The sequence below is a fragment of the Neophocaena asiaeorientalis genome, unplaced genomic scaffold (genome assembly GCF_003031525.2).
Source record: "Neophocaena asiaeorientalis asiaeorientalis breed wild unplaced genomic scaffold, Neophocaena_asiaeorientalis_V1.1 scaffold198, whole genome shotgun sequence".
NCBI classification, from domain to species: domain Eukaryota; kingdom Metazoa; phylum Chordata; class Mammalia; order Artiodactyla; family Phocoenidae; genus Neophocaena; species Neophocaena asiaeorientalis.
The window spans coordinates 6,243,262-6,269,149 of NW_020175221.1; the positions used below are offsets into that span (position 1 = coordinate 6,243,262).

At 40.5% G+C, this 25,888-nt stretch overlaps 1 protein-coding gene across 1 annotated transcript in view; it reads right to left on the reverse strand.

Annotated features, from left to right (window-relative positions):
- Positions 1–25,888, reverse strand: part of MAP3K1 (mitogen-activated protein kinase kinase kinase 1) — a 104,934-nt gene that overhangs the window by 76,034 nt on the left and 3,012 nt on the right. Inside the window, exons 2-3 of the mRNA XM_024765376.1 lie at positions 760–988; positions 9–464 (exon numbers count right to left, since the gene is read on the reverse strand). Of these exons, the coding sequence (XP_024621144.1) occupies positions 9–464; positions 760–988 (685 nt within the window). The remainder of the gene's footprint in view (positions 1–8; positions 465–759; positions 989–25,888) is intronic.

Sequence of the window (25,888 nt, forward strand, 5' to 3'; positions counted from 1 at the left end):
CGCCCGGCAGGGGCTGACGCGCGGGCGCGCGGAGTTCGGTGGAGGGAGGACAGCCGGCAGCAGGTTGGTGGGGGGCCGGCTGTGCGCTCCGTCCTGCGCGCCGGCCAGCAAGGTGGGCTCCGAGGTGGCCGCCGTGGGGGCGCGCTGCGGTTTGCGCGCCGCACCCGCCGCGCCGCCAGGTAGTCCCGGGCTGCACCGGCGAGAGGAGAAGCTTCGGTGGAGGAGCGCCGCTTCCTCTCCGCCGCAATCTCGGCCCGGCTCGTCCGGGGCTCGCCTCACGGGAGCCGCAGTTCGAACTTCGATGTATGGGGCGTTGAAGGGGACGCAGGCGAGAGGGTCTGCAGTCTGTCATTCGCATTGCCCGTTGCAGTGGGCGTCGGGGAACCCGGGCGCGGACCAACCCACCCCCGACCCCGCCTCCATTCCGTACGGGGCGCGCAGGTGGCGCCCAGGGCTGTCGCCTGCTGCAAAGCGAAAGAAACCCAACGTTCAGCGGCCCTGGTGCCGCGCACCAAAAAAAACAAGTTTTATAAAAGCTTTCCTCATCTTTTGCCCACCGCCCCACCCCCCAAATCATGCTACAAATAAAAGTTTCCTGGAATATCTTGTTCAAAACCTGAAGTCACCGATTGGGACACTCTTCTCACCCTCTATCCCGCCCCCGGCTAGAGGGAGACAGGAGCGGGCGGCGGGGGTCCGGGGGATCTCTATAGATTTCTATTTTTTCCTCCGGTGTCTTTGGGGAAGGCAGCGATTTACAGGACCACAGAGAGCACGTTTGGGGAATGAACCAGGAAGTGTGTGATATTGTCATCCTCGGACAGGTTCTGGCCCTCCCCGAATCCTATGCCTTTAGTTGCACGTCCCTCTTCCCAGCAGGGTCGGGCCGCCGTCCGGGTTCTCTCCGCCCCCGCCCCTGCAGTGCCGGAGCTGCCTAACGCGGAGTTCCGAACCCTTCCAGTCCCTGGGGGCGTCTGGCGATAAGGTGCTTTGGAATGGAAAAAGCACCATTTACATGTTAATGATTTTCGACCTTTCTTCAGGCTTCCGTGTCGCGTTTATTTCTCCCCTCCCTTCTCTTCCTCCAGCCGGTTTGTCTGTGATGAGAAATCTCCCACAACCCGGGAGCAGAGTCCCTAGATTTATTTTATGAAACAGGAATTAAGGCGGGGGCTGGGTTGGGGGGGGGAGGCAGAGGGCTCCTCAGGAACAGAAAGGAGAACGGTATCCTGTCAGTATTCATATATTTCGACAGGAGTCTAAACTGTCTACAAAATAATTCCTTTGATTTTTTTGGAAATAGATAAAATGAAAACCTCCTTCCTGGCTATAAATGGTAACTGAGGAGGATGGTGATATCCGAGGGATTTTTAAAGCGGGTTCAGATTTCATATTAGCTCAGTGTTTTGAGTACTGCAACATCTGCCATAAGATAGTTTTAGATAATTACATCCAATGGCACAAATTTTGAAACTTTAGATAAATCTGTTAAAAGTTTAAGTCTACATTTAGGCTATAATTATACACTCTTTTAACGGTAGCCAAGTGTATCATCCAAAGAAAACAGTAGTTATTTCCCAGGTCTTCCCGGATTGCCACACCCACCAAATCCTACACTGGAAAGGATAAACTTTTTTCTTTCCTATTTAGATCAGAAAACCTTTAAATTTGCACACACATATTTAGGTAACTGTAAATGAGAAAAGTAAGTACACGCCTTCAGCTTTTCAAAATTGTTCCAGTTTTGAAGTTCGGCCAGAGTAGAAAAGTGGAAATGGAATTCCAGCAAAACATTTACTTTTGCCTCTTCATTTGTACAGTGATGAAAATGGAACCAAGTGAGAGGAGCACCAAATACAACACTATCAACTAGCCACAGTTCTCTGACCTCCATCCATCACACCACCGTGGAGAAACCTTAAGTGCTGGTCTTTCATCTAGCTTTTGGTACTTTGAGTCATTTTCCCCTTAATCTTTTTTTTTTTTTTTTTTTGCGGTACGTGGGCCTCTCACTGTTGTGGCCTCTCCCGTTGCGGAGCACAGGCTCCGGACGCGCAGGCTCAGTGGCCATGGCTCACGGGCCTAGCCGCTCCGCGGCATGTGGGATCTTCCCGGACCGGGGCACGAACCCGTGTCCCCTGCATCAGCAGGCGGACTCTAAACCACTGCGCCACCAGGGAAGCCCAATCTTTTTTAAAAATTTTATTTATTTCTGGCTATGTTGGGTCTTAGTTGCTGCGAGCGGGCTTTCTCTAGCTGTGGCGAGTGGGGGCTACTCTTCGGTGCGGTGCGCAGGCTTCTCATTGTGGCGGCTTCTCTTGTTGCGGAGCACGAGCTCTAGGTGCACGGGCTTCAGTAGTTGTGGCACTCGGGCTCAGTAGTTGTGGCTCGCAGGCTCTAGAGCGCAGGCTCAGTAGTTGTGGTGCCCGGGCTTAGTTGCTCCGCGGCATGTGGGATCTTCCCAGACCAGGGCTCGAGCCCGTGTCCCTTGCATTGGCAGGCGGATTGTTAACCACTGGGACACAAGGGAAGCCCTTCCCCTTAATCTTTTATGTAAATATTCATGTTGTCATCATGCATCTATACACCGACAAACTTTTTTTTTTTTGCGGTACGCGGGCCTCTCACTGTTGCGGCCTCTCCCTTTGCGGAGCACAGGCTCCGGACTCTCAGGCTCAGCGGCCATGGCCCCCGGGCCCAGCCGCTCCGCGGCATGTGGGATCCTCCCAGACCGGGCACGAACCCGTGTTCCCTGCATCAGCAGGCGGACTCTCAACCACTGCGGCCACCAGGGAAGCCCCAGACATTTTTTTAAGGTAGAAAAATAAAGGACGTGCTTGACTGAAAAGGGTGTTCTTCCTCTGCCATAAGTTGATACAACGTATCAATGAAGAGATTTTAACCCATCGAATTGCTACCATAGATTTTGCATCTTAAGCATGGTTAAGATTCTAGTTCTAGTCTGGTGCTGTAGGAGCCTGCTTTATATTAATGCATAAAGGCATATGTCAAATTGCCTTAATGTGATTTCTTTAATGACATAATGGTGTCTCTTCCAAGGTTGCTTGTACACTGAAAATTCCAGTTCCTATTTCCAAGCTCTTTATTTCTATCCTCACTCAGATACAAATGTTGCAGTGATTTCATTTTCTTTGTTTCTATCCTCACTCAGGTACACATGTTGCAGTGATTTCATTTATGCCATGACAGCTATGGTAACCTTTACGCCAGTGCTTTACAGATCACTGCTTCCACATAGTGCTTCTGGGATCCCTAAGTCACACTTCAGTTCCTACATCACATTCATTTGGAGGATCCAGTTTAATATTGGTGCATTTCCTCATCGTGCATAAACATCACTGATATTAGAATGAATGGAGTTAATATGCACTGGCAGAAATATTTCAGCCCATGTATCATTCATCATGTATTTATTAAACACCTATTATGCACATGCAAGAAGTTTTCTTCTTCTCTGGGGATATTGTTGGTTGTTTTTCATATTTATAAAAGTAAATAAATAAAACATTCCCATCTGCAAGTATTTTTATTAGTGGGTATTTATCAGGCTGACTCTGATAGAATTTCAGATCCATCAGTATGCGTGGTTTCATTTCTCTGTGAGATCTATGTCTTAGGTAGACATAGAGAGTAAGTAGAGAACCTTGAGAACAGAGTAAAAGCTGGTGTCCTAACAGTGTTATCAATATTATTATGGAATACTTGCAGGAGAATTGGGGCTGGAACTTGGTTTCTCTGTGCTCTTTCCAGACACCATAATTCCCAGGTATTTCCAGATGTCCTAAGTCAGGAAATCTTGTCATTTATGGGATAGTTGTCCCTCTACAAGTACACTGTAGGTGACATTATAGTAAAAAGTTTCTTAACAAGCCTCCACTTAGCTGACTCATCCAGTAACAGATACCTGTCGTTCCTGGTGTGGTATGCAGCAGGCAGAGGGATGCCACAGCACAATGAATGCTCATGACACCTGCACACCAGGAGAGTTATGGACCCCAAGAGAATCCATCATATTTTTTCACAAATCTGACTATACCTGTTATAACTATCCTTATGGAATTTAATTAAATACTATTAAACATGAGTATGTAAGTGCAAAATGAAAGTTGTTCCAATGAAAACTAAGTTAAATGCTTTGAAAGAATGAATGAAGGTGAGACACAGAAGAATCTCTGTCACATTAGTTGTGGGTATGATGATTGTGAAAGATTGGGGAAAAAAGCATTCAAATCTGTAAGAACTTTGCACGTATCTATCAGTTTTCACTTTGCTTGAAAGAGATTAAAAGTGAAAATTGTCAACGAGATATGGGAGAAAGATACATAGGGCTCTGAATAGTGGACCCACACTCAAAAGACCAAGGCCCTACAGCCAAATACTGGTTAAAACCCCCCAACTATACAAAACAAAACCCTGTTATTTATGTTTTAGGCTAAAAGAAAATATTTTATATTATATATACATATATGTGTATATATAAGATTCCTTTTTATTAACCAGCCATCTAAACATTTTGCATGTATTTACTTGTATTTAAAATCAGAAACTAATTTTATGGTAAATAATGAAAGCCAGTTGAATTGGGATTTTTATATTTAAAAATACAACTACAATTAATGAAGTTTCATTTATCTCACAGTTAGCAAAATTCTGCTTACCTTTACAACTCTGCACTGATTCTTTGAATTCTTTGCATGAGCCCTGTTGCTTGCTTTTTTTTTTTTGATGTATGATGAGATATTCTTTTTCCATTTAACTTTTGTGGCTTAATCATGACCATCATTTTTTCAAAAAAATATTTGAAGACTTCCTGTGTTTCCCCAAGGTCCTCCTGTAATATTCAATTTCTTTCTTTGAATCAGTGTCCTTGTTGGTTTTCTCTTCCTTTGTGGTCCATTGATCCAACTCTGCTAAATCCTATGCTGACAAGACTTTACATGTAATCTGGGAAGTTTAGTACCACTTCCTGTGGCTTAGTCAACTTCTGCATCTTTTGCAACATTTGCACCTTCAGTTTGCAATCGATGTGCATTGTTTTGGGGTCCAAACTGCTAAAGATATATACAAAATTGGCATCCACTAGAACAGTGCTGCCTGATAAACTATAACACAAGCTACAAATGCAGGGCACATATGTAATTAAAAATTTTCTAGTAGCCACATTAAAAAAACTAAAGAGAAACAAGTGAAATTAATTTCAATAATATATTTTATTTTACACAATATATCCAAGATATTACTATTTCAATATGTAATCAACATTGTAAAATATTATAATGAGATCTTTTACCATTTCTTTTTGTACTAGATCTTTGAAATCTGGTGTGTTTTTTACTCTTCAGAACATCTTGAACATAATTTGAGCCACATTTCAGGTGCTTAAAAGGGCACATGTAGATAGTGGCCAGTGTTAACAGACAGCATAGCCCTAGAGCCATTGTACCTAAGACTTAGGAGTTTCATGGACCATTAAATGTCTGGTTAGGCCAGATTAGTGTATAATTTTAAATATCCACATTTATATGTTCAGGAAATAAAGAATCAAAATAGATATAAATTGGTAACATATAACTAATATATTAGTTAATTAAGTATATTAGTCTTTAACTAAGACTAAGTATAGTCTTAGTTATAACTAAGTATATTAATCTTTCTACTTCCAGCAGCTAAACTTTCAAACAAATTTCAGGCACCATTGTCAGCTATCTTTCCAAACTACGGTTCTGATTCTGTCCCATCTCCTCAAACTCTTTAGAGGTTCTACATTACATACAGTATAGGGTCCAAATTCCTTCTTTCATTCATTCAGTGAGTATTAAATGCATTAGCTCCTATGTGCTGGGCACCATGCAAGGCCGAAGGATGTCACAGAGATCAGAGTAGACCTACCATCTGCCCTTATCACACTCCCAGTCTACCACGTCCCTCTGCCTCCACCATTGACTGTTCAGTTCTCAACACAGCTCACCCTGTCCTGCGCCTGGGCTCCAGCCACAGATTAGGAACAGATCATGCTCTCTTTCCTCCGTGCTTTCACCCATGAGCCCTCTTCTTCTGAAAACACTTCCTTATATCCACCCCACCCCCAAAGTCTGGACACCACTACCCCTGGGTCTGGCCCATTCCTAACATTTGGAGGGCCAGGGTGAGTACACATGAAGGCCCCATACAACATTTTAAATTAGTTAAAAGTCAAATTGTAAACCAACAGTAAATAAAATATGTTCTAGGCTCCTACCTGGATATATATAAAGACAAATTTGAATGTTACATGTAAAGTTGTGATTTTTATATGACTGGCAACAAAATATTAAAGACAATTGTATTTATATCTGGTGTTCCATTGATGGGCTGAGAGTGTTTGGATGAGTACTAAAATAAAGACATACATTAACTTCCTACTTTTATTTCAACAAAATTACTAATTATGTTGTTATAATTGGGATTTTCACATAATTGGCATTTGATCACTTGAGACAATCCAATTATCTGTTATTATTAAGAGGCAAAATTCTATTTTAAACTACAAATTTGATGAATATCAAAATGTTAAATAAAAATTATTCAAATAAAGCTGAGTCTTTAACTCTGAAAATTTAATTAAATGTCATCAAATATTTTATTAGGATAAAACTATTTGCAGTCCTAGCATTCAACATCCATACAGTTGCCAATGTAAGGAATAGCAACATACTTCACATGTTTTATTTATACTTCCATAAATACAAGTCTAAGTCATACATATTGCTTAATACTGCAAAATTTTTCTCAGCATTTGTGAGCAACTGTTGTGAATACTGGCCTAATGGGTGACTAGCTCAGGACCTATGAAATAGGCCAAAAAGAGAAGCAAGGGCTTCCCTTGTGGCGCAGTGGTTGAGAGTCCGCCTGCCGATGCAGAAGATACGGGTTCGTGCGCCGGTCCGGGAGGATCCCGCATGCCGCGGAGCGGCTGGGCCCGTGAGCCCTGGCCGCTGAGCCTACGCATCCGGAGGCTGTGCTCCGCAACGGGAGAGGCCACAACAGTGAGAGGCCCGCGTACCGCAAAAAAAAAAAAAAAGAGAAGCAAGGGCTTCCCTTGTGGCGCAGTGGTTGAGAGTCCGCCTGCCGATGCAGAAGATACGGGTTCGTGCGCCGGTCCGGGAGGATCCCGCATGCCGCGGAGCGGCTGGGCCCGTGAGCCCTGGCCGCTGAGCCTACGCATCCGGAGGCTGTGCTCCGCAACGGGAGAGGCCACAACAGTGAGAGGCCCGCGTACCGCAAAAAAAAAAAAAAAAAAAAAGAGAAGCAAGAACAGGAGCACTCCGACGAAGAGGATATGACACGTTGTTATACAGGAATCTATTGCATTCCTGTTATCAGAGGGGCAGATTTGACAAGTTAGCTTATCTCTTCTCCTACTGAACACTTCAACTAGTGAAATTCTCCCCGACTGCAAATTAACGTTGATGTCCAACATCGGCAGGAGCACAGCCACAGACCTTCTCGACACGTCAAGGTCATGGGACAAGACATGTGAAGCAGTGTTTCCCTAGGGCCTGAAAGGCACTGGTCTCTAGAGCAGATGTTTAGGGTTCTGGGTCATGCTAAGCCAGCACTGCACACCAGATCTGAGTGACCAGGGTAGCTGTGTGTTCTTTAATACATTTGCTTTTCCAGATTTGTGCTGCATGGTGCACTGTATTCTCCTGCCCAGGTCTGAGGGAGGTACTGCTAAGCACCTGCTAATGAGCAGGCCCTGTTCCAGGTGCTGGGAGTAGAGAAAGTGAGACGATGCCCTTTCCCTCAGAGAACTTCCAGAGGCTGCCCTTGTGGGAGAGCCACTTTTGTCCGTGTCTGCATTTTCCACCAGCTCATGAGACCCTGGAGAGAGGAACCATCTCCCCTTCATCATCCTTGTCTCCCCAGAGCCTCTAGCTCAGTGCCTTTCATGTAGTAGATGCTCAATTAAAAGGAGTTGACTCCAGTTGTTACAAAACACAAACTGTCCAAGACTCCTTAGGATTTGAGCTTCAATCACAACATTCCATCCCTAATGGGGGAAAAGTTCTCTTTCCTTAAAAGAATATGAATGCATCTGCAAATATAATTTTGCACTTTCTTTAGAAGAAGGTGAGAATTTATTTCTATATGCATTCTAATTGTCTCTTATTGGGGATAATTGAGAGGGAGGGAGGGAGAGAGAGAAGGAGGGACATAAGGAGAGAAGGGAGAGACAGAGAGAAAATGAGAGAGAACTGAGGAGTGGGAATCTAAAATGCAGAAGAAGAGAATGGCAGAAAAGGAGCCATATCTGTAACACATGAAACAAATCTGAAAGTTTGTAGGAACAGGATCCTAGAAAGTTTATAGTTATAAATGATTTATTGAGCATTTACTATATGCCAGTATGCTGATAAGTGCTTCATATATGTTAACTTACTTAATCTACACAATAACCCTATGGAGTAGGCACTATCATCATTTGCATTTTCCAGATGAAACTGAACCACGGAGAGGTTAAGCAACTTAACCAAGGTTACTCAGCCAGGAAGTGGTGGAGGTGGGGTTTGAACTTATATGCTCTGGCTGCACAGCCTGTTCTTCAAATCTTAAAAATGCAATATATATCCATTATAGATATTGGATATATATACTAATATAACATATTAAATATATTTGTTGATTTTCACTGGTTAGATATCATTCTCTTAGTGACCATAAAAATATTCATGAGATCTTTCAGAGTTCTTGCCTCAGTGAGAATGGGGAATTTTTATTCCCCAATGATTTAAGCATCTCAAGTGAAAATTTTACCATGGGGATCTTTATTAACACATCCCTTTGAATGGGAAAAAGGATATTATACTCTGTATTATTTTTTAACCCAAAGTTGCAAGCTGTTTCAAATCTTATATTTGAAAAAAATCATTGTCTATCAAACATAAAAATTACCTTTGAATTACTATAGATCTTTAAATTTATTATACAAAGAAATGGAAATTAATATCTAGCCTAAATATTCTCTGGAAAGATGTGTTAGAAACAGTTAGCTGCCCACCAAATTCCCTCTCTCCATCCATTACCATATAGTTGTAGTTGGAAAGCAGCTACCCAGCCAGGGACTATGTTTCCTAGCCTGCCTTGCAGCTAGGTATGGCCATGCAACTTGTTCTCACCAATAGGATATGCGCCATGGCACTGTCTGGATACAGATGACTATAATGCCCCATGGGATGGCAGAGTCACAGAATAAGAGGGTCCCCAAATGATTAGGTAGAGGACAGCCCCATTAGACAACCTCCTGAATTCCTTCCCAGGGGAAAAAAAAAATCTATTTTGCTGACCAAGGAATAGAATTCTAGTGTACTTGTTTAGATCTATTTGTTATAGCAGTTTAATCTACCCTAAGTAACACAGTATAATTTTCTTTGTTCACTAATGCATTGTAATACTTACAACTTTCTATAGGAGAAGCAGCACGCCATAGAGACAAGAGGGCTCTAGTATTAGCCAGGTCTCTGTTTGAATCTCTGCTCTTCCATTATTAGCTGTGTGACCTTTGGCAAGCTGTACACACTTTAGTCATCATCAATGCGGGGCTATACTGTTGGAACCTCGCCCTTTTCCTCTCACCCTTACCACTACTTTGGAACACAGCAGCCAGATTGCCATGCTGGCCACTGCATCTCTCTGGCCTCTGAAGCTCACTTTGCTGACCATGTGGCCAGCTGGAAGTGGGCCCCAATTTTCAATCCTGAGCGGTCCTTAACCAATGTTGGAAGTTGCAGTGATGTACTACTACAGGTGGTTTGCACCAACTTATGAGAACCTGGAATACACATGTCTTCCCAACTCCAAGTCCAGTGATGTCTCGTTGACAGCTTAAAATTGGCCACGATGGGAGTATTTACACCACAGGAATAAACAAACGCTACAAATCAAAACTCTCCCACCCTCTCCCAGAGCTGTTTGTTAAACATTGACCAACATACCAGCTTTCTTACCCTCGATGTGGGATAACCCAGGAGTGTGTTCTACAATGATTTCTCGATTTTTTTCCCAGCAAGACTAAGCTCCAGTTACTCATAGTAGTAGCCAGCTTGGAAATAAACCTTTATTAGCTGCCTTCCCTGTATCATTTCTTCACTACTCTGCCTTCACCTCCCAAACAACTATTTGCATTAGAATCTTGTCTCAAGGTCTGCTTTTATGGGAACTCAAACTAGGACAGGGTCTAGCAAGGAAGTTGAAATCATGCAAAGTGCATAGCACTTAGTAGGTGCACCGCAAATATTACCTCTTCCCTGTGCTGAAATACTATATGGCTAAAGCAAACTCAGCAGAGTTATTATAGGTTAGTTAACCATAATAGGAATTGAAAGTATGCATTAAAAACTCAATTGCCCAAATACATGAATCACTTCCAATGACTTTTTAAAACTTTCATTATTTTAAATAGAGTTTTACCATAATAAATAAAAATTACACATATGAAAATTCAAGGTAAATCTCTAATACATCCAAAGAGACAAAGTTAACTCTGGAATCTAGTCTTGCGAGATACAGATCTCCAGTTTCCCTTTACATTGCTGGTAGCTATAGGCTTCTAATAAATTTAAGGCCTCTGACCTCTAATTGATCTTGATGTTTCCTTAGCAATTGTCAGTTTCATTTTATTTTGTTTTTTATTTTAGATATTTGTGTTGACCTCATATTTTTATGTCAACTTGGAACAGTGATGTATGCCGGGATCCCAGTATCCTAGTAATAAATCACAATTTTGGAGCCACCGGATAGCTCTTTCATGAGGTCACTGTTAAAAGTTGCTTACAAAGATATAACCTCTCTGGATATTTTTCTTTAAAAATAGTCCTTTGTGGTGTCTTTATGGTGAAAGTATGAATAACATTTCTTATTTCAAAATAAATGGGGTCTTGGGACTTCCCTGGTTGCACAGTGGTTAAGAATCCACCTGCCAATGCAGGGGACATGGGTTCGATCCCTGCTCCGGGAAGATCCCACATGCTGCAGAGCAACTAAGCCCATGCGCCACAACTACTGAGCCTGCGATCTAGAGCCTGAGAGCCACAACTACTGAAGCCCGCATGCCTCAAGCCCATGCTCCACAACAAGAGAATCCACTGCAATGAGAAGCCCACGCATCACAACGAAGAGTAGCCCCTGCTCGCCACAACTAGAGAAAGCCCACGTGCAGTAACGAAGACCCAACACAGCCAAATAAATGAATTAATTAATTAATTAATTAAAAGAAAAACAAAAAAAACAAAAGTAAATGGGGTCCTAACAGATACCAGAACTGAGGATGTTTTGGAAAAGCCAAATGATCAGTTTCCGAGGAGAGGGCATTATGATTTGGTAGAAAAAGTGCCAAACCAAGGGCCATGAGTCCCAAGTTGTTGCTACGTCTGTCTGTGTCATATAGGGTGAGTCGTTCAGGCACTTCCCTTCCCTGGGTCTTAGTGCCTCCATTTTCAAAGTAAGGATCCTGAACCAGAGGACATTTAACATCTATTGCAGCTCTAACATTTTATGAAAGTCTAACACATATAGACAAAAGCTCCAATTCAAATTAAGTAGTTATCATTTGCTGGTCCTCTTTTAACATTTCAAGGGCTATAAGGCAGTAAGAAAAGACTTCTGGTCATGTTGTTTCCTTGGTATTGCCTTTGTTATATCAATGATTATGTGAAAATCAGAAAGTACTACCCTGATGGGGAGGGAGGCAACAAAGTGTTTTTCCTTAGGGTTTTAATGTTAGACGAAATGACTGATTCTTGATTGTGGTTCACTTGCTGATTTTTAAACCCATGTTTTATGTTTAACTTACTGTTAATCAGACATGCAAATTAAAACAGTGAGATTTCCTATCAGCTAGACAATATTTAAAAACGTAGCTAGTGCCTGCTGTGGCTGAGGACAAGAAGAACCAGTCATCAGTGGTAAGATTTAATCTGTACCTGTGTTAGCTGAGGTCCCCCCAGAAAGTAGAGCCTGAGACAGGGGAACAGGAGTAGGGGAGTAAAAAGTGAGAGAAAAACCAGTCCAGGGGACCCTTTTCCAGCTGGTCACCACCCTTGTGGGCAATCAGGGCTGGATTCTTCCAGGACCTACTGAGGAGCTATGTAGATCTGGCCTCCCAATTGCCCTCTTAAAGAATGGGAGAGGGGAGGGGACCATTTCCCCACAAGCTCCTGTCCTCATTGGACAAGGGTTGCACCAGGAGATGTCAGCCTTTCACATTCCAAGGTTTGCGCAAGTGCCAAAGCTGATCAGGGTCCCACAGGCACCCTCCTCACAGCCTAAGAAACCTGGAGCAGAGGTTAGAGACGAGGTGAGGCTGGAGTGAGGTGCTGTCAGGCTGCAGACAGCTGCACCAAGCTGCAGCAATAGTGGAAGTAAACGGTGGGCTGAGATGTGAGGTGGGCACAAGAGGCATCCAATATAGTCCCATAGTTGAAGGCCAATGTGAAATATTGTTCAAAAATTTAAATAAACCTATCCTCTGAAGCAGCATTTCTACTCTGCAGAGAATAATTTCTATTCTACAGAGACCAAGAATGTCCTTTAGGGCAGTGTTTATATTCATTAAAGAGTAACAGTAAGCCAAATGTCAATTAGTAGTGGCTAGATTAAAAAAATTATGCAAACTGAATTAGTATTCAGTAATAAAGAAGAGTGAAATAGCTCATTCTGCCTATTTATTGTATTGACGCAGAAAGAAAGGTATCTGAAATGTAGTTAAGTGGAAAAGCAAGCAGCAGAACATTATATAACTCCAGTTTTGTAAAATCTATACATATATTATTTTATATATATATGTATATTATATATAATGCTAATATGATATGATAAAATTTTAAAAAATATATTTCAAATACATGTAAGATGGTTAATAGTACTCTTGGGAGTTGGATGGAGGAATTTACACTTTTTATTTCTGTGTTATTTGTACATTTTAAAACAGACATGTATCAGTTTTTCAATAATAAATAATAATACATTTAAATAATATGTATAAACATAATAAATATTTCCAAAAAGTGTTCCTGATTATCAGTGATATTGTTTTGGCTAAGTTTTAGTTAGATTGATATAACTTGCCTAACTTTTGAAAATAAGTGTTTCTATAATGAATCCCCCAATTTACATACATTACAAAGTTTACATTTTAGGAAATAGCCAGGGTGACATTAAATGCTAGAATGGGCTTATCTGGTGGCACAGTGGTTAAGAATCTACCTGCCAATGCAGAGGACACGGGTTCAAGCCCTGGTCCGGGAAGATCCCACATGCCATGGAGCAACTAAGCCCGTGCGCCACAACTACTGAGCCTGCGTGATGCAACTACTGAAGCCCGCGTGCCTAGAGACCGTGCTCCACAACAAGAGAAGCCACCGCAATGAGAAGCCCTCGCACCGCAATGAAGAGTAGCCCCGCTTGCCGCAACTAGAGAAAGCCTGCATGCAGCAACGAAGACTCGACACAGCCAAATAAATAAATAGAAAAAATATATATATATAAATAAATAAATGCTAGAATGCCAGGTTCTCTTCTGGAAGTATAAAACTTTACAACTGATTTTATTTACTTATTTTCCCCAAACCTTAGTGGTGAACATTTGAATTGCTTATGAAGACTTTGCATTTCAGTCTGAAATTACAACACAGAGAGACTGATCCTTGCTATATATTCAGTGCACGTTGTGGACACAGTATGTTCTTCAGTACATTAAGTAATTAAAGTGGTTTTGTCAAGTTACAAAAAAAGAAACCAAAGTAAAAAAGAAATACAACTCATGAGGTGGGGGAAACAGTCTTGATCTGGGGACTTGGTTTAGTACCGCTCTGCCTTTCCTAAGAGGACACCTATCATTGACTTCCATCTCTAATTAAATTATAAAGAAAAATAATTTCTAAGTTGAAAAAGTAAAAGTGTCAATATAGTAATGGCTCTAAACCACAGGAAACGCCTGCAGAGAGCCCTCCCCTCACACATATTTACTGGCAATTGCAGAATGCATCTGTTGCTTCAGATGATTTAGTGGGCAGAGAGCCTGCAGGACAGGTTGTAGGAGAATATGGCAAGATATGGAAGCTTAAAAAGGAGCATTTACTCTCCTCAACTTTGTAGTCTACAAAGCAAGTTGTACCCTATCCCAGTCTGAGAGAGGAGGCAAAGGTAAACTAAGAACGGCTTTTCTTTGGGAAGTGCTCCTAATGGTGGGGAAACCACAAGACTACATTCTTTATTACTAAATAGATTCATTTAAGTGGGTGGGCAATTGTTGTTATAGCTCATTAGTACATATGAAAACATTGGAATGCCAACTCCTTTTAAGATAAGAAAACAGTGGACTAGGCAGAATGAGACCATGTAAATAAACACTTCCTCTTATTCAAATCACTTGATATCTCAGAAGGTCTCAAAATTTTCTTTTAAAAGAGTCATCTCCTTCTTTAGAAATAAATACTGACAAAGTAAATTGAACTAATTCCAAGAAGATTTAGGTTTTTTTAATTTTTCAAACACTAAAATTTGCAGGGATGAAAATTATATGGGAATATCGTTGGAAATCAAAAGCTTCTGAAATTAAGGACATTTCAAAGCCAATTTTAAATTGCCGTCTTTTCCTAAAAGTAATTCTTTTCTTTTTTTAAAATAAATTTATTTATTTATTTATTTTTGGCTGTGTTGGGTCTTCATTGCTGTGCGCAGGTCTTCTCTAGTTGTGGCGAGCAGGGACTACTCCTCGTTGTGGTGCGTGGGCTTCTCACTGAAGTGGTTTCTCTTGTTGCGGAACATGAGCTCTAGGCGCGTGGGCTCGGTAGTTGCGGCTCACAGGCTCTAGAGCACAGGCTCAGTAGTTGTGCGCACACGCTTACTTGCTTCATGGCATGTGGGATCTTCTTGCACCAGGGCTTGAACCTGTGTCCCCTGCATTGGCAGGCAGATTCTTAACCACTGTGTCACCAGGGAAGTCCCTAAAAGAAATTCTTTATGTTCCCGAAACAGCCGACTGTATGTTGGGTGGTACTTAGATTCTGCGTTGAAGGCTGAGGAGACCCAGGACATTTGCATTTTCCTATTTCCCAGCTGCTTTGCAGGTTTGTTGGCTGGAACTGGTGTTCCTCACTGCAGTTTCAGGCCCAGGCCCAGCTCTGCCTATTCATGTGACAGTTACTGATTATCATCTCGTCTGGTCTGGAAGAGAAGAGGCAGCTCCCAAGAAGTCTGGCCTGTCACAGACTGGAGCTGTCAGTCTCCTATTAGGTAGAGCATAGCTTCAGAGTGGCCCCTTTCTAACTCAGCTGATTTTTGGCCCCTTCACATGTATGTCTTTCTTCTTCCTTGGACGCTATTTTCATTTTATTTGAAGGGAAGTATCTCAGCATCTGTCATAAATTTTCATATTAACCTAATAATAATGCCAGCTTAGGTAACTGCCAAGAGGCCATCCTTGATGAGAGGATGGCATAAAATTACAATCAGTTGGGTTCTCTGTGAAGAGCACAGTTGTTTTTACCCAGGGAATTTACTGTTGGATTCATTGCTTCCCTTACTAATGTACACTTAGGAGCCTGCTCTGTGAGCTGACTAATATCTCAAAGAAGGTCTTAATCTTTTTTTATTGACATTGTAATATTTAATATTTTTATTATTTTTGCCTGCATCTGTACTTTGCCAAAAATGAGTTGATTATTTTTAAGGGAGGAGGAATACTAAATAACGCAGAGAACAAAATAAATATATAGATAAAAATTATTGGTGGAAAGACTAAAATTAGGGACAAATTCATTCATGAGAATGAGTAATTTGGGATTTGATTCAACCAGCATTTACTGAGGTTCCCCCCTGTGTGTCAGGTGTTTTTGCATTCTGTCACCCCATTTAATTCTCCCACAACTCTTTTTCGAGACAGAGTTCTTCCTCTCATTTTACAGACTTGGAAATGGGGCCTCAGGGAGATTTTTTTTTTTTTATGCTGCCCCAAATTACTAAGCTGGCAAATAGGCAGGATAGGCTGCTTATCCTATATTTGGTATTCTTCCCACTCTACGTCACTGCTTCCAGGAAGAATAAATGTATTCTTCGTATAACAATCAGGCACCACTTAATCAGTCAACAAATATTTATCGAGTGCCTATGAGGTACCAGGCACTTGAAGATTTCTTGAGTATCGATGGCGTTATCACTCACAGTCCTCGGCCAGTGCTATTGTCAGCAGTAGCACAAAATGTCCCAGCAGTTCACTGGAGTTAGAAGTTTAGCTGGTGATAAAAGTAAAATTTCTCTGAATGATGCTGAGTAACTCAAACAGGGACCATGCCTGCCATGTCACCTCATTAGCATTATACTTTAATTCACAGAGGTAGCAGGGCCACACCAGAGAACATGGGACCGGAGTTGCACAACAGATTCACATGCATTCACTAGGATCATCCAACACGCACAGTAGGCATTCGAGATACTCAAATGCCAATGTAATACTCTCAGCTTTGTATTTTCTCAGTTTTGCAAATTGAGTACTTCACATTTTCCTTATTTATTTATATTATTTATTTATTTATTTTGGCTGTGCCGCGTCTTTCTTGCAGCATGTGGGATCTTTTTTTTAGTTGCAGCGTGCGGGCTTCTTAGTTGCAACATGTGGACTCAGTTGCGGCATGCAAAGTCTTAGTTGCGGTATGCGTGTGGGATCTAGTTTCCCGACTAGGGATCAAACCCAGGCCCCCTGCATTGGGAGCACGGAGTCTTACCCCTGGACCACCGGGGGGTCCCCACATTCATCTTCTTAAGTCTGTTTCAAAGGGCAGCTCTTTTTTCTCCTTCTTCTTCTAAAGATACGTGGATGAAGAAGGAAAAAAATCTAACAAAAGTGGCAAGAAAACATTTTGCTTTATAAAATCCTCATAACTGAAGGGATGCTAATCAAATTTTCTCTCTAAATTAAGTTTGGGTTGACGCCAATATGGGAAGTTCCAGCTGCAAAGGATGTAATCCCAGAGATTTGCAAATCCCAGATATTTTCCTTATTCTTTGTCTTTGACTCGAATATTTTCTATTAGCATTCAGTAGCGTTGATACAAATCCAGTGGAGATGAACAAATGGAGAGAGTTAAAATTGAACAAAATGAGCTCATAAGAAAAGCACTGGTTGGTCATCAGTGAACAATAGCACATAAAAATATTGTTTTTCAACCCTTAACTTTAGAAAAATCTTTGGGTGAAATGTCACCTCTCCTTCCTGAAGTGCTTCACTTTACCAAGTAATTAAAATTTTAATTGGACTCAAAAGAGCAGAATAGGCCTTCAGCATTTTACACTTGAAGTATAATCAGCATCTAACTTGTTTAAATGCGTGGCTAAATGAAAGGACATTATAAAATAGCACATGGCGTACTTATTAAAATTATTGTTCCCTCTAATATATGTCACTGAATTAGAAATAATGTCATAAAATAGTGATTTTAGCCAGACGATCTGAAAGCCCAGTCAGACCCGCCCAAGTCTGGTTTTTCTTGAAATGATGATGAATCAATGTTACTGTACTTGACTACCCACCACAAGAATCTATGTGCAATTCTGTCGTTCCTACATGGCCCAAGGGAAAAAGAAAGGCATGAGGCAAACACAGCATAAAACTCCCATCCCATCTCTACCTTCTTATCACCAGCACTATATCCCCCTAGAAAATCTCGAAGGATTGATGGCTTGATTCCAAGACTTGAAAGATGCTCTTTGGTTTATTAGTGGAACAAGGGAAAGAGCAATTTCTATGGGCACCAGATAGCAAGTTCTAGCAGTGGAAAGTGAGACTTGCAGGTTTGGTAGAGGGAAAAAAATGGCCCCACTAGTGAGGCATCTGGTGGTCAAGGCATATGCCTCCCAGCCCCTTAACTAGCTCTACATCTACCCACCAGGCCATGGCAGCCATACAAGCTATTTGGATCTGCAAGATCTCCCTACAGCCCCACAGCAGGATTTAGAGTAGACAGAATGTTCCCGGTTTCATTGTAAGTGGAGAACTGTATCCTGAAACACTGAGTTGGGATTATATCCATTATTATCTCCAAAATAGTATTACCCATGTTAGTTTGGTGCTATAGGACTGTTAGCCTTGTACTGTATATTCAAAGTTACAACAGGTTTTCTGTTAGGAGGTTTTCTAAACTGCAGGTCATAACCAACTGAGTGATGATGAAATCGTGTTATTGGGTTGTAATCAGTATTGGGGAAAAAAAGAAATAGAATAGAATAGAAAATACCAGAGTGCATTGCCTGAGGTAAGGGCAATGTGAATCTTGTGTGTGTGTGTGTGTGTGTGTGTGTGTGTGTGGTCACACTGTAAAGTGTATTCCTTATTGTAGGTTACAGTAAAAAAGGATTCAAGGTCATCAGGTTGGGGATTGTAGGATCAAACCAACGTTTATACGTTACAGTTCTAGATGCTGAATCAGGCACATACAGCAAAAATCAACTCATTGACAGTGAATTTGCCACAAGCCAGTTCACCAAAAATCAGTTCCACAAATGATTAATGTGCTGAATCATCAATGCATTGCCTTAATGGGGACTTTTCCCACATTTCAGCTTCCTTAAAGCTGTGCCATAATTCTGTAGATAGAGACTTGTTAGACTTGTCAAATGACTATCAATTTTGGTTATCAATCTTGCAACTTAGATAGCTCTGTCCCTTTCTGCTCTTGGCCATGTGGATGGCTCTTGTAGTACCATAGCTGCAATGAATTTTCTGACACATTTTAGCTAATTTGTCATTTGGCAAATTGATCATTTGGTAAATTGACTTAGAGCAAATGGACCTAAGGCCTGCTCATATCTTCTCTACTTAGGAAATTCTTTTCCAGTCATTTCTATGCATAAGGACCTCTCTCTTCTCTGATCCCTTTTACATTCTCTCTCTGAACCACACTGTACATTATGGTATGGCATGCTATTCTCTAATTACCTCTGCCACATAATGGTATCATACCATGTTGATATAAACAGGCAACTGACACACACACACACACACACAAACTTTGGAGCAAGACTGTCCAGGTTTGAACTTGACTCTGCAACTTAATAGTCATGTAATCTTGAACAAATTACTTAATCTCCATATACATTGTTTTCCTCATCTGTAAGATGGGACTAATAGTAATACCAAACTTGTGGTATCAGTGAGAGGAGTGAATGAGTTAAAATAGGAAAAACACTTAAATAGTGCCTGGAACACAGAGAGTACTACATAAGTGTTAGTTATTATACTTCTATATAAAACAACATATATGAAGTAGTTACAGGTAAAGAAATTTAGAAATTATAGATTTGGATTTCTTTTCACTAACTGCTATCAACATTTAAAGCTGGCGTTTTTTCGCCTAACATCATCAATTAACCATGGATTATTTGGATTGTTTATAGAGAATCTATTATATCCCTAGCTATGTGGAACCAAGAGGGCATTTGAAAGAGGTATAAAGCAAAGAAGTTTATAGTGTGGTTAAAAAGCCTATTATTAAGGCATTCACTCACTCAGTTTCAGTTTGGGCAGTTCAACTGCAATTATCAGAGATAGAGCAATTGTCCTGAAGGTCTCAAGAGTTTAAGAAAACAATGCAAAGAAACAAGATCTGGTTTAAGAAGGAACTTTGAGGAAGAAGGAAGAACTGCCACCGTCATAGAAGGCTTTTTTTCGGGAGCTTTGCCTCAGTCAGTTCCAGCAAGAGGAGCCTTGATGTTTAACATCAACCTAAAGAAGAGAATGACAGGACACCTCCACAAAGAGGAAAAGACAGATTTTATGTAAATTATCACTAGGACTTTGTTTCAAAATCAACTATAAAAGGGATATGTGGATAAAAAATGAAATATTTTATAAATAAAAAAATATATGCAGTCTTGAAAAATAACAAAATTGGAAGAGTCAAACATTTCAAAACAGTTTAAAAAGCAACAGTAATCAAAACATTGAGGGCTTCCCTGGTGGCGCAGTGGTTGAGAGTCCGCCTGACAATGCAGGGGACACGGGTTCATGCCCCGGTCCGAGAAGATCCCACATGCTGCAGAGCGGCTAGGCCCGTGAGCCATAGCCGCTGAGCCTGCGCGTCCGGAGCCTGTGCTCCACTACCAGAGAGGCCACAACAGTGAGAGGCCCGCGTACCACAAAAAAAACCAAAAAAAAACCCCAAAAAACCCCCAAAAAACATTGAGGTACTAGCATAAGGACAGGCATCTAGATCAATAGAATGTATTGAGAAACCCCCCAAAAACCCCCAAAAAACCCCCAAAAACATTGAGGTACTAGCATAAGGACAGGCATCTAGATCAATAGAATGTATTGAGAATCCAGAAATAAACCCTCACGTATTTAGTCAGTTGATTTTTGACAAGAGTGCTAAGAAAATTAAATGGGGAAAGAATAGTATTTTCAACAAATGATTCTGGGATGAGATAACCATAAGCAAAAGAATGAAATGGAATCCCTACCTCATAGCATATACAAAAATTAACTCAAATTGGATCAAAGGGCCAAATGTTAAGAGCTAAACTTATAAAACTTTTGGAAGAAAACAGAGAGGTAAATCTTTGTGACCTGTGTTTCATAATCATTTCTTAGATGTGACACCAAAAGCACAAGAGACAAAAGAAAAATAGACAAAGTGGACTTCATCAAAATGAAAAACTTTTGTGTTTCGTAGGACACTATTAAGAAATTGAAAACACAACCCTGATAAAGAACTTGTATCTAGAATACATATGAAGAATTCTTCCAACTCAATAATAAAAAGACAGATAACCTGATTTAAAAAGGCGCAGGACTTCCCTGGTGACTCAGTGGTTAAGAATCTGGCTGCCAATGCAGGGGACATGGGTTTGAGCCCTGGTCCAGGAAGATCCCACATGCTGCGAAGCAACTAAGCCCGTGCACCACAACTACTGAGCCTGTGCTCTAGAACCCACGTGCCACAACTGCTGAAGCCTGCATGCCTAGAGCCCACGCTCTGCAACAAGAAAAGCCACCTTAATGAGAAGCCTGTGCACCGCAATGAAGAGTAGCCCCTACTCACCGCAACTAGAGAAAGCCCGTGCACAGCAACGAACACCCAATGCAGCCAAAAATAAAAATTAATTAATTAATTATTTTAAAAAGGGGGAAAAAGATTGAAATAGACATTTCTCCAAGGAGAATATACAAGTGGTCAATGAGCACACGAAAATATGCCTAACGTCATTAACTATCAGGGAAATGAAAATCAGAAGCACACTGAAATAACAGTTTACACCCACTATGATGGTTATAATTTAAAAAAAGACAAATAATAACAAGTGTTGGTGAGATTGTGGAGAAATTGCTTATGGGAATATAAAATTGTGCAGCTACTTTGAAAAAGTTTGGTGGTTCCTCAACATGCTAAAGATGGACATACCATATGATGCAGCAATTCCATTCTTGGGTTTATACCCAAGAGAATTGAAAACATATGTTCACACAAAAACTTGTGCATGAATGTTCATAGCAGCATTATTCATAATAGCCCAAATGTTATCCAGTCAACTGATGAGTGGATAAAACAAAGTATGGTAAATTCATAGAGTGAAATATTATATAGCCATAAAAAGGAATGAAGTATGTACTGATTTGTGCTGCAACATGGATAAACCTTGTTATGCTAAGTGGAAGAAGTGAGACACAAAAGGCCATATATTGTCTGATTCCACGTATGCAAGATGTCCTGAAGAGGCAAATCCATAGGGACAGAAAGCAGATTCATGGTTGCCAAGGGCTGGGCAGAGGGAAGATAGGTAGTGACTCATCAGGGGGTACAGAGTTTCTTTGTGGGAAGATAATATAGTAAAATTTGTTGTGCTGATGGTTGCACAACTTTGTGAATGTACTAAAAACCAATGAACTGTCCACTTTAAATGAGTGAACTGTATGGTATGTGAACTATATCATTAAGGTTGAGATACAGTTAACTGCAGTTAAAACAATACTATCCGTTTTGTGAGAACACATGCAAATGTAACCATCCGCATTAAGCACGTCAAATGTGTCAGAATTGCTGACCAGAAGGGTTCCCAGGAAGTGCGCAAGGAGCTCTCAGCATTTTGGTTCTCCAACCTCAGCTTGCTATCCTAATCTTTCCCCTGTTTACAATCTCAGTTCACAACCTTAAAGACATGTAAATACCCAATAGTTTTGACCTAGTTTGGTCTTAACATTGGAGCAAGGGAGCCCTCTTGCTCAACTGGTCTGTGACTGGCCTGTCCTTTAGCATTTCTTGGTTAAATAGTGAAATTTTCACATACCAAATTTTGTTCCACAATGATTTCTTCCTTTTATGAAAGAATCACATTTATTTAGATTGGACAACTGATCATACATTGCCTTTGTCTGCTTTTGTGTTGTTTTCTTACGTGGTAATTTATGTTTTAATGCACTTAAGCCTTTTCTTCCTGACCAAATTATAAATCTCTTAAGGGCAAACCCTTTATACTTAAAAAAAAAAAATTCCACACAGCAACTGTTATGATTCTTTTCATATAACAAGGACTCAAGAACATTGATTAATTGACAGATTGATTGGTGGTGTTCTTGGATTTACTAAACTGATTTGGAGAATCACACAAAAAAAGGACTTTTTACAAAAAGGTCTCAGGTGGTATTTCCTACTACAGTTCCACGAATGTGTTTTTAAAAATTAAATTTTTAGATTAATGTGAATTTTAACTCATGTACTTTTTAAAATTTTTTATTTATTTATTTTTAAAAGAGTATTTACTCATTTGTTTGTTTGGTTGTGCTGGGTCTTAGTTGTGGCAGGCAGGCCCCTTAGTTGCAGCTTGCCAGCTCCTTAGCTGTGACATGTGAACTCTTAGTTGCAGCATGCATGTGGGATCTAGTTCCCTGACTGGGGATCAAACCCAGGCCCCCAGTATTGGGAGTGCAGAGTCTTATCCACTGTGCCACCAGGGAAGTCCCTAACTCATATACTTTTGAATGTCTTTACATAACTTGAAAACAGGTGACTTATGATTTGTAATGTAACAAGTAGACATTTTACCCATCGCCTCACTGGGCACTGAGCAGAATGTCACAGATAGATAGACCCGGCTCTCAATAAGTTTGCTGAAACAAGTTTATAAAAATATAAAGCTCTTTGGTAAGATTGCATGGGCTTAAAATTAATTGGTTTAAAGCTATACCTACTGTTACAATTAACCTTATTTTTGAAACCTAAAAGAGCATGTCTACATGACCTTTATTTGCAGAAGTCTGTAGCATTGGTTGGGAAAGGCATTTTGGCAATCTTATTCCAGTAATTGCACTCTGTCAAACACAACAAAAGAAGTCCTGAAGCTAAAGTGTATACCTTTTCCAAAAAGCATTCATGTAGCACATTCATAAGGTTTTAGGTCCAAATTCCACTGATGTCTTACATTCTCATTTTGTGGCAGAGGACGGGAGAGTGTAAATGAACATCTATCTCAACATTAGGCTTCAGCCCTGTGGTACTTACTCATTCAACTACTAGAGTGTTTGCTTTTTCAGACTAGAATCTAAGTCCTGAAACCAGTGAGAAAACTTACAGCTTCTAGTAGCTTTTTCTAGTCACTTCTAAGGTTTAAAATAATGGGTTGCCTTAAAGAGCCCTTTAGCTTTACAGATAGCTGAGACAGTGCAGGACTACTCCATAGATTATGATGTGTTCAGAGCACCAGAAAAGCAAGGGCATCCTCCCTCTACAAATAAACAAGTTAACTTTGACATAGTTTTCTAGAATTTCACACTCAAAAATGGAGAGAGGGATTCTTTTAATTTCAGTATGCATGAAAATCTTGTGTCAAAATAGAAATTTGAATTACCAATTGGGTGAGAGGACTCCATAATCTTTTCAGTGTTTGTGGTCTCCAAAGGGCCCTGGCTGTGAGAAGCCACACCCTATATGTACAAAGTCAAGTGACAATTCTCTAACTCCCCACACATAAATTGGATAATCTAATTTTTGCAGGTAAAATTGAGATAACATTTTAGAAGCTGGGCATATGGAAACTTTGTCCTACCAGAAGGAAACCAACTGGAATTAAGGCCCACCTGTGCCTGAAAGCTGGTTATCCTGTTTCAAATATCTAAGCATCTAATAAGTCCCTTAAGTCCTCTAAAAAAGCCCCTAAGCACTAAACAGCCACTTTTTTTTAAACACCTTTATTGGAGTATAATTGCTTTACAATGGTGTGTTAGCTTCTGCTTTATAACAAAGTGGATCAGCTATACATATACATATATCCCCATATCTCCTCCCTCTTGCGTCTCCCTCCCACCCTCCCTATCCCACCCCTCTAGGTGGTCACAAAGCACCAAGTTGATCTCCCTGTGCTATGTGGCTGCTTCCCACTATCTATCTACTTTACATTTGGTAGTATATATATGTCCATGCCACTCTCTCACTTCATCTCAGTTTACCCTTCCCCCTCCCCGTGTCCTCAGGTCCATTCTCTACATCTTCGTCTTTATTCCTGTCCTGCCCCTATGTTCTTCAGAATAATTTTTTTTTTTTTGGATTCCATATATATGTGTTAGCATATATTTGTTTTTCTCTTTCTGACTTACTTCACTCTGTGTAACAGACTCTGGGTCCATCCACCTCACTACAAATAACTCAATTTCGTTTCCTTTTATGGCTGAGTAATATTCCATTGTATATATGTGTCACATCTTCTTTACCTGTTCATCTGTTGATGGACACTTAGGTTGATTCCATGTCCTAGGTATTCTAAATAGTGCTGCAGTGACCGTTGTGGTTCATGACTCTTTTTGAATTATGCTTTTCTCAGGGTATTTGCCCAGTAGTGGGATTGCTGGGTCGCATGGTAGTTCTATTTTTAGCTTTTTGAGGAACCTCTATACTGTTCTCCATAGTGGCTGTACCAATTTACATTCCCACCAACAGTGCAAGAGGGTTCCCCTTTCTCCACACCCTCTCCAGCATTTATTGTTTGTAGATTTTTTGATGATGGCCATTCTGACTGGTGTGAGGTGATACCCCATTGTAGTTTTGATCTGTATTTCTCTAATGATTAGTGATGTTGAGCATCCTTTCATGTGTTTGTTGGCAATCTGTGTATCTTCTTTGGAGAAATGTCTATTTAGGTCCTCTGCCCATTTTTGGATTGGTAAACAGCTACTTTTTCCTTCATTCAAGCAGTGCATTCTAGATGGATTCATGGGAATAAATTATGGTCTTGATTTTTTCCTTATAGCCTTCAAGTCCATTTCTACACCACATAAAGATGCAGAAAATTCTCTACTTTGGCATTTTCCCTACTCCAAAACCAACTAGAAAGGTTTTATTTGTATATATATTTTTGTTTTCTTCACAATTTTATAGATATTTGATATCATAGTGACAATCGATAAAAATGAAGTTTGTTACTTTTTTATTAGTTTTTAAAGCATATGTTTCTCATATGTAGTTAAGGAGACGTAAAGGTAGCTGATGACTTAGAAAAATTTGAGGAGCACAGAAAAAATTTGAGGAACACAGAAATAAATGAAGCTTATATTTTGTTTCTTAAATTATTAAACCATATAAAATTACAAAAATTGCTGGCGGTAGTAAAGAGTTAAATACTCACTAACCAGTTTTAATGTGCGCTGATACTTCACTGCTCTTGCTTCAAATATTGTTTTGCAGAAATAAAACAGTATGACAGATAAGGATGAAATCTTCCTTTTCCTATTCCCTTCCCTGAACCCCAAAAGTAATCACCATCCTGAAATTGTTCCATACTTTCATGCTCTTACTATGTGTGTTTGTATCCATAAACAAAATATAACATTGTTTCATGGTTTGTAAAA